This window comes from Hordeum vulgare, chromosome 7H, assembly GCF_904849725.1.
Source record: "Hordeum vulgare subsp. vulgare chromosome 7H, MorexV3_pseudomolecules_assembly, whole genome shotgun sequence".
Taxonomy (NCBI): domain Eukaryota; kingdom Viridiplantae; phylum Streptophyta; class Magnoliopsida; order Poales; family Poaceae; genus Hordeum; species Hordeum vulgare.
In genome coordinates, this window is record NC_058524.1 from 48,514,791 (window position 1) to 48,523,867 (window position 9,077).

At 49.2% G+C, this 9,077-nt stretch overlaps 1 protein-coding gene across 1 annotated transcript; it reads left to right on the forward strand.

Annotated features, from left to right (window-relative positions):
- LOC123408042 (ethylene-responsive transcription factor RAP2-9-like) lies at positions 1 to 1,735 on the forward strand. Its single transcript, XM_045101259.1, has one exon. The coding sequence runs from the start codon at positions 596 to 598 to the stop codon at positions 1,142 to 1,144; it is 549 nt and encodes a 182-aa protein (XP_044957194.1). The 5' UTR covers positions 1 to 595; the 3' UTR covers positions 1,145 to 1,735.
- Positions 1,736 to 9,077: the final 7,342 nt, after the last annotated feature.

Consider the following 9,077-nt stretch of genomic DNA (forward strand, 5'->3'; position numbering starts at 1 on the left):
TACTCCAAACCCACTTAGATAAGTCACCGATACCCTCTGCTACTAAATAGAACCTCTGGATAAGATTGATCAAACATTGCTCCTGAGTCAAGTACCACATAAGTTTAGCTCAAGATGCGGGTGGAGCGAGAGGACGAGACGATACCAATCCAAGAAGCTCAAAGGTGCTGGCCACAGTGCCACACCACACAAGTTCATACGTAGCTCAGTCACGCGAGTGCACCCTATCTCACTCACGCTTCCGTGTTTGTCGAGTGCACCCTATCTCACTCACGCGCGCACGCACCGGCTGGATAGAAAGAGGGGAGAGAAATCCATCCAGCGCCTTCGATGAATCCCACATCCCTAATCACCCACCCACCAACTCGACACCGCCTCCCCTCACTAATCCCGCGCCGCGCCGCGCCACGCACTTAATCCCCTCTATTTATAACCCCACCACCCCTAGGCCCAGTACCAGTAGAGAGAGACCGACACACCCACACCCACACCCACAGCGGCAGAGCGCCCACGCCGCAGGCAGGCGCGCACCGCAGCGGCAACCAACCAGCCCCCACACCCCCACCCCCGCCGAATCGGCTGCGCGGGCGCCGCCATGGAGAGGGAAGCCACGGCCTTCTACCCGCCGGCGCCGGCGCCGCCGCAGCGGCCGACGCTCGCGCAGCCGCTCTCGTCCCGCGCGCCGCCGTCCGGCGTCACGGTCGCCAGCGCGGGGCGGGGAGGAGGGGGAGGGGCGGGCAGGCAGTACCGCGGGGTGCGCATGCGCAAGTGGGGCAAGTGGGTGGCCGAGATCCGGGAGCCCAACAAGCGGTCGCGGATCTGGCTCGGCTCCTACGCCACCGCCGTCGCCGCCGCCCGCGCCTACGACACCGCCGTCTTCTACCTCCGCGGCCGCTCCGCGCGCCTCAACTTCCCCGACCAGCTCCTCGACGGCGCCCCCGCGGCGCCGGGCGACCTCACCGCCGCCGCCATCCGCAAGAAGGCCGCCGAGGTCGGCGCGCGCGTCGACGCGCTCCACTCCGGCGGGATCCTTGTTCCCGGCGCCCCTCTCCCGGCCCCGCCGTCGTCGCCGTCCCAGCGCCGCCGGCCCAAGAACCCCGACCTCAACCGGGAGCCCACCCCCGACACCGACGACGACGAGTGAACCTCGCCCGCCCGATTCTTCACTTCTCCTCCCACCACCGCCTACATACATACCTAGCACCAGCGCCTCTTAATTAGTCCTTAGCAGCAATCAGCAGCCAGCCAGCCAGCGAGCTAGCTAGCAGTAGCAGCAGATCAGCCATCTCAGTGAGCAAGCAATCAGATACTAGTACTAGTTCAGTTCAGTGCACAAGAAGAAGAAAGGCATGGGGAAGCAAGCAAGCAACCGAGTGTGGATCCGACACGCAAGGTGTTCGGTGAAATGCCGGGCGAGCTCGGGGGCCGACCCGACCAATAATGGAGCCGCGACGTCGCAGTCAGCTCGGCCAGGAGGTTAGTAGTAACTAAGTAGGGACCGGCCTAGGTTACCACCGGCGTCCCCCTCCCGTGGGATGTCTGTCCGGCCGAGGCGGCGACGGCGACTGCGACTGCGACGGTGAGCGAGCATGGTAGCAGTAGTGGACACAGGGCGGGCATGCTGCTAAGCGAGGCGCATGCATGTAGCTCCCTTGAGAAGTTGAGATATAAAAGAAAAGAGTGTTTGTAAAGGAAAGATGCCGGCAAACAAGAATCGATCCATACATGCAAACTCTCTCCTTGGTGTCTTCATCTTGATTCCCACATCATCATGGCCGGATTCCGCGGAAGCGGCAGCGGCAGCGGCAGTGCAAGCTCGTGTGCTTTTTCGAGAGGAACACGGCGGCCAGGCCCCAAGTTCCCACCCGCCTCAAAAGCAGCGGCAGCCGCCGCCACCGCCGTGGTGCATCTCCCCTCGTGTCGGCGCGCCGTGTCCGTTGTTAGGCGGTGGTGGGCCGCCGACGTAGCCCGTAGCGTCTGCCCTCGTGTCGGCGTGCCGTGGCTGAGATGAAATGTTCAGGGCGGTGGTGGGCCGCCTCCTCCACCTGCGGCGGGCGAGTCAGGCGTACTGCCTCGCGTGTACGGCATATGATGGGGCATCAGTGGAGTGGACCAGCGCGAGGCGATCACGAGGTTTTGGGTTGGGTTTGATGGGTTTACGCGGGACCCGGTGGGGCGATTAGTGCGTGGGTGATGCGGCGTCTTATCGGCTAATGATGCGCGCGTGTCGGCAATTGATTAAACGCCGCCCTGGACGATTCGTGTGGAGCCATGGAGGCATGGACATGGACATGGACATGGACGGACCAGGTGTCGATCCCCTGCACCGGCCTTTTTCCTCCGGATGGAATGGAATCATGCATGCACGGGAGTCCATGAAAAATCCATGGAGCCAATCCAATCATCAGTCGCCGAGCTATCCCGGATCGGGGCCGTGGGAGGGCGCCAACGACCTCGTATCACTCCCCGTTGAACCGGGTGACGCGTCCAGCTGCTGAGAAGTTTCGTAGGGTTTGAGAACCGCCATTGGAGTCGACGTCAGGTTCTGTGTGCAAGTTGTGATAATAGTAGTAAAATCGAAACAGGTGGGTGGTCAGTAAGCTGCCAGGGCTACGCTGCGGGTTTGGAGAAACAAACAGGTAAACACAAGCTGCCGGCCGGGACCATTCGTTGATTGATCGTTTGTTTGACCGGCTCGGATCAGAGGCGGCGTAAACTTGCGTCTCTCGGCTGTCCGGGAGCGTAAAACAAACTGGGATGGCGAGATTCCGAAAACAACAGGTGTTGTGTATATGTGGGATTCGGAGATCCGCGTATCATCGTTTAGCTTATAATTATATACTACAATTGGGCGTTGACGCTCGTATCAAGTTCTTTTCTTATATGGGTTGGATCTGTTGATTGGCACTGTTGTAGGATTATATAATTCGTGTGGAAAGAAGAAGCGAATTTCCCTCAAATAAAAAGAAGAAAGAAGAAGCAAGTTTCCCTCAAATAAAAAGAAGAAAGAAGAAGCGAACACTCAAGACCAAAAGATACACTCTGGACGGAAAAATGAGCTGCATTTTTTTTTCTTTTTTTTTGCGACAGCATGCCGCACGTGCACGCGAGAAGACCGTCCGGTCGGCGTCACGCGCGCATCCCATGCACGGCGCAGATCGAGCGGTCGACCAGCCGCTCTGCACGTCTGGGTGCAACACGGTCCGTGCATCGTACGCACGTACATGCACCTGTCCGGCTCCGGCTCCGACGTGACGTCTTCTTTGAAAGAAAACGTCGATTGCACGAGCGCCCAATTGCAACCGTGCTGCATCTTTCTTCGAAAGAGAACGCACGGCGCCGCATCTTACTTTGGATAGATGCGAGCTGTGGCGATCCCGGCCGGAGAGCGATGCTTGTAGTTGTAGTTGGTAGGGCTAGACCGGTAGAGTACCAATTCGTTCAATCTTTTTCTCTTGAGGCAGAACAGCATCTTCAGAAACCGTAGCGCTGCGCTGACAGGATGTGTACGTATGATCAGGTCAGTACGCGCCGCGTACAGAACTGTCATGCACTACGGAAAACGGAAGAACGAAGCAAGCTAGTGCCACCGTTCCTAAATAAAAGTCCTTTCATACGTAGGTTACACTCGAAACTATTATCAGTGAAATCTTTAAAAAGAATCTATATTTAAGGACAGAGGGAATACAAAAATGCTAGACCTACGGATTTCTTTTACAGGAGGTTACGTGCTTATACGTTTATTCCCTCACTAATCTCCCCTCTGATTCTCAGGATGGGACCGCCTCATCTAAGTATCAATCAAAACAATCGTAAAAATCATGTAAAACGTCCGTACTTGTAGCAATCATGTAAAACGTCCGTACTTGTAGCAAAGCTCGAGGGAATACGTGCTGGTAAAATTTTCATATGGAACCACAAGTTGCAAGCATGGCGACCGACAACGAGTGTGTCTCCATCATGCTTCATCATTATTTGAAACCGCCAAAGCTACAATACGTGCATTATTCAGCGAGCTCGATCGTCGGTCATCCGCGCCTGCAGATCACCCGATGACGCCCCAAATTACCGCCGCCAGCCGGCGGTTTGCATGAGTAGCATCTCGAGCGCGAAATTGTGTTGTTCTGATGCCAGGATACATACGTCAACGAGAATGAATCAACTTTACCCCCGTGGCACGTCACCGACGAGCAGCCAGTCCACATCATCGTCCTGGTAAGTGACCACTACGGATGAGCGAGCGTGACTTCCGTGGCGGTGGCCGTCCCGGTTCAGCTCATCTCGTGCATCTGCACACACGCGTCAGGTCAAAATTAGGTCGTGTCAAGGGATCGAGTTTTGTCAGTGGAAGTCATTGAGTTTTGGAGATGAACGTGCGTGTATCACCTTGGTGAATGATGGAGGGAAACACGAGGTGACCGGACCAGATTTTTTTTTTAAAAGTTTACCCCACATATATTAGGTCAGCAAGCCGTCTCATTAAAAACCTTACCAGTCCCCAAAGGTACCCTGACAAGGAAAAGAGTGCGTAAGAAACTTGCTGCCTCTCAATCAAATCATAGTTACATCATTCAAGAGTTTGTCTAAAATAAACCTAGGGGGCTCATCGTCCCAAATACAAGAAATTTTGTTCAAAAAACAATTCCTTGCAAGAGCATGAGCCGCCTCATTAGCCTCCCTCCTGCAATGACTAAAGGAAACAGTCCCAATTGATCCTGTCGTGGATATAATATCAGCATACACCGCTGTAGCTTCATTCCAGATCCTCTTCTCATCCGTGCACAGCTCGGTCACTTCCAAATTATCTGATTCGGCTTGGATTCTGTTATACCCCAAGTTGTTAGCAAACTGGAGTCCATGAAGCATACCCAAAGCTTCAGCCAGTGAAGCCGACGCCACATGAGGTATGAAAACAGAAGATGCAGCCACAAAGACACCCTGACTATCTCTCAAAACAACTCCAGTTGCGTCAGACCGATCTTCAATTGCAAACGCTGCATCTACATTAATTTTTAAAAAACCAGCACGCGGTTTTTCCCAGGAGATTTTCAGCGGCGAATTATCAACTCGATGTCCAGTGGCCGAGTTTGCCACAATTGCCAGGATTGAAGATACACATTTTTTAACCGGAGGAACTGATTCCCCATGAGTACGACGACGTCTAAGCCACCATATATACCATGCAGTGACAGCAACAGTATCTTGTAGTTTGATTTTGTCGTATCCAGGCATTGTAGCTGATGGCAGCTTAAAGATTTCTTGCAGAACAATAGAGCCCGATCGGCCATCACGAATCTCATTATTTACATCATTTTGAAGACCAAGCTGGCGCCATATGATGACAGCTTCAGGGCATTTAAAAACCATGTGCATGGTATCTTGTGGTTCTTGGTTGCAAACATGGCAAATTTCACTTGTACCAATGTGACGATTGAACAAAATATTTTTTAAGGGAAGGATGCCATGCAAAACTCTCCAACAAATTTTTTTTACCTTTGCTGGAGCCTTCAAATTCCACAGAGTTTTCCATGTCGGGTTATTAATGGATGTACCTTGTATCAGTGATCGGCATGTCACTCCGTTGAACTGATGGCGCCATTCAATGTGATATGCGGAGCGAACAGAGAAGAGGCCAGACCTAGAACCTTTCCATCCCAGGAAGTCTTCAAAAGCATTCAAATTAACCGGAATTTCTAATATTCTGTCCACGTCAAGAGGGTGAAAAATAGAATTAATCAGCTACTGATCCCACCCCCCGGTAGTTGGGTCGATCAATTCAGACACATAATTCAGGATCCAATTTCCTTTGGGGGTTAAGATTTTCCTATCCGGGCTGTTTGGAATCCAAGGGTCTCTCCAAATGTTAACCGAATCACCATTACCAATTCTCCAAATGCAACCTCTTTTGAAAGTTTGGATACCAGCCACAATGCTTTGCCATGTGAAAGATGAACCCGACTTTGATCCTGCTTGGAGAATATCGTTGTTTGGGTAGTATTTTGCTTTTAAAACTCTAGCACAGAGGGAGTTTGGTTCATCAGTTAGCCTTCAAACCTGCTTTGCTAGAAGCGCAAGATTAAAAGAGTGTAAATCTCTAAACCCCAATCCTCCATCTTTCTTTGGGAAACATAATTTCCACCATGCATACCAATGCATCTTCTTCCCCTCATCATCATCTCCCCACCAAAATTGTGAAATAACATCAGTGATCTTTTTACAAACATTTTTTGGCAGAAGAAAAACTGACATTGCATAAACTGGAATTGATTGAGCAATAGTCTTCAAGAGAATCTCTTTCCCACCAATGGACAACCGTTTTTCTTTCCAACCTTTAATTCTTTGCATGACCCTCTCCACAAAATGCAGAAAACAATCGCTTCTATCAGCCCTAACAATTGCAGGAAGACCCAAATACTTATCAAAAAGAGCTTCCGTATTGATTCGTAGTGTATTGCAAATATTTACCTTCTCTTCAACAGGCGTGTTTGGGCTGAAAAATATACTGGACTTGGCCACACTTATCATTTGTCCCGAGTTATCACAGTAGGAATAAAGAACTTGTTGCAACGAGATTCCATTACTTAAGTTTGCTTTCAGGAGGATTAAGGAATCGTCAGCGAATAACAGGTGTGAAACCGACGGTGCATTTCTCCACACCTTAACTCCTTCTATGGCACCAATCTCCTCTGCGTGCAATAACGCGCTTGATAACCCCTTTGCACAAAACAAGAACAAATAAGGGGATAAAGGATCCCCTTGGCGAATACCTCTGGTTGGAGTAAAACTTTCCGTCAGTTGAGAGTTGAATCTGACAGAATAGGAAACCAAGGTAACACAAGCCATAGTTAAATTCACCCAATTCTCATCAAAACCCATTCGAATCATTACTTTCCTTAAAAAACTCCACTCAACCCGGTCATACGCTTTATGCATATCAAGTTTAACTGCGCAAAGACCAGTTTTACCTTTCCTTTTATTCTTGATCTTGTGAACACATTCATAAGCCACTAGGACGTTATCAGTAATAAGCCTTCCTGGAACAAATGCACTTTGAGTAGGAGAAATAATATCTGGCAGTATAACCTTCAACCTCGCCGTAAGCATCTTCGAAATTATTTTATACACAACATTGCAAAGTGAAATGGGTCTAAACTGTGATACCTCTTGAGGATTTTCAATTTTTGGAATCAGGACCACCATGGTCTCATTACAACCAGCAGGTATAGATTTATCATTAATCGCATGCAAAACAGCATGGGTAATATCGTTACCAACAAGATGCCAGAATTTTTTGTAGAATAATGCATGGAGACCATCTCGACCGGGTGCTTTTAGGTCTCCAATGCTGAACACTGCCTTCCTTACATCAATATCAGTAAATGGTTCCAGCAAAGCATCATTCATCTCCTGTGTTACTTTCGGACCTATTTTATCAAGAAAATTCTGCTCAGTTATGTTAGTCTCCGAAGAAAATAATTGAGAGAAATAATCAAGAATAATAGGTTTGAGAGCATCAGTGCCCTCCACAGAATCTCCCTCTGCATTCTTTAGCCTCTTAATGAAATTCTGTTTTTTCCTGGCCGAAGCAAAACTGTGAAAGAAGGAGGTATTCTTGTCACCGTTCTGTAACCAGTTAGCACGAGAACGTTGGCTCCATCTTATCTCTTCTTGCTCTAATAAATTCTCAATAAGCTGAGCAAGTTCATACTTCTTTGTTTCATTATCTGCTGTTAAAGGACCACGCATGATCGCCTCCAGCTCTCTTTGGGCCTTCCGGAGGCGTTGTTTAGGCTTTTTTAAGACACGGTTATCCCATGCATGTAGGCCCGCATGCATGGCTTTTAACCTGTCCAACACGTCGATAACACCACTCCCTGAAGCAGCAGCCAACCACTATCCTTTCACAATATCGTTGAAACCTTCTTCTTTAAACCATTTCGCTTCAAAACTTTGAATTCTTCTTGGACCACTAGTATTTGCTGCATAATATTCAGTATCCAACATAAGCGGTCGGTGATCCGAGTGATTATATTCCAAGTGCACGATGGCCGCACGTGACTGCATTTGCCTCCAACTAACGTTGGCAAGCCCTCTGTCTAAGCGTTCTCTCATTGCCCCTCTATGCCATGTGAAGGGGTCTCCAATGAAACCAACATCATCAAGGCCGCAGCTATCAATAGCATCATGAAAAGCTTTGGTAAATCTCTCTGGCCTAACCCTGCCTCCCTCTTTTTCATGGGAGTAGAGGATTTCATTAAGATCGCCCAAAACTAGCCAGGGAAGATTGTTTTGCTGATATATCGATCTCATTCTGTCCCAAGTTTTGTATTTCTCAGTCCATTTAAACTCTCCATACATACCAGTAAACCTCCAGCTTTTATTCTGCTCTTCCTCAATTCTCACATCAATATAATTGGGGCAAGCATAAATCTCATGAATTTTGATTTCTGCCTTCCACCACACTAAGATTCCCCCACGTCTCCCATCACTAGGCTGTATAATACTAAAATCCATTTTAACTTGTCTACGGATGCAATCTGCTGGATAACGATCAAGATGGGTCTCCGATAAGAATATCACGTCAGGATTATAACGCCTCAGGAAATCCAGAAGCGCTTGAACTGCCGCCGCATTACCCAGGCCACGACAGTTCCATGATAAGAGTTTCATTGCGTCCGGACGGACTCCTCTCGGGAGCCCGCCGATCCTAGTGAAGAGGAGTTAGCTCCACCTTCGATATTTTGTATTGTTGATTCTTCATCCATCCCCTGAGCAGAATTTGCTGCAAATTCATAAGTATCGCCATCAGTTCCTTTCATACGAATATCAATAGAATCGATAGCTACACCATTCTGAGCCTTAACTTTCTTCTTGTTCTGATTTTTCTGCGGCCTTACCTTCGGATCATTTTTTGTATCCTGCCCCTTTTCCAACTGATCCACTCTCTGCACTACAAAAGAAGTTTTATCAGTAGCTACCATCGACAAATTGCTTGTATCGTCAGGCCCTGATCCCATAGGAAGACGTTTTTTCGCAGACGGGGCAATATCCATTAGATTAGCATTTGTTTGGTTTTC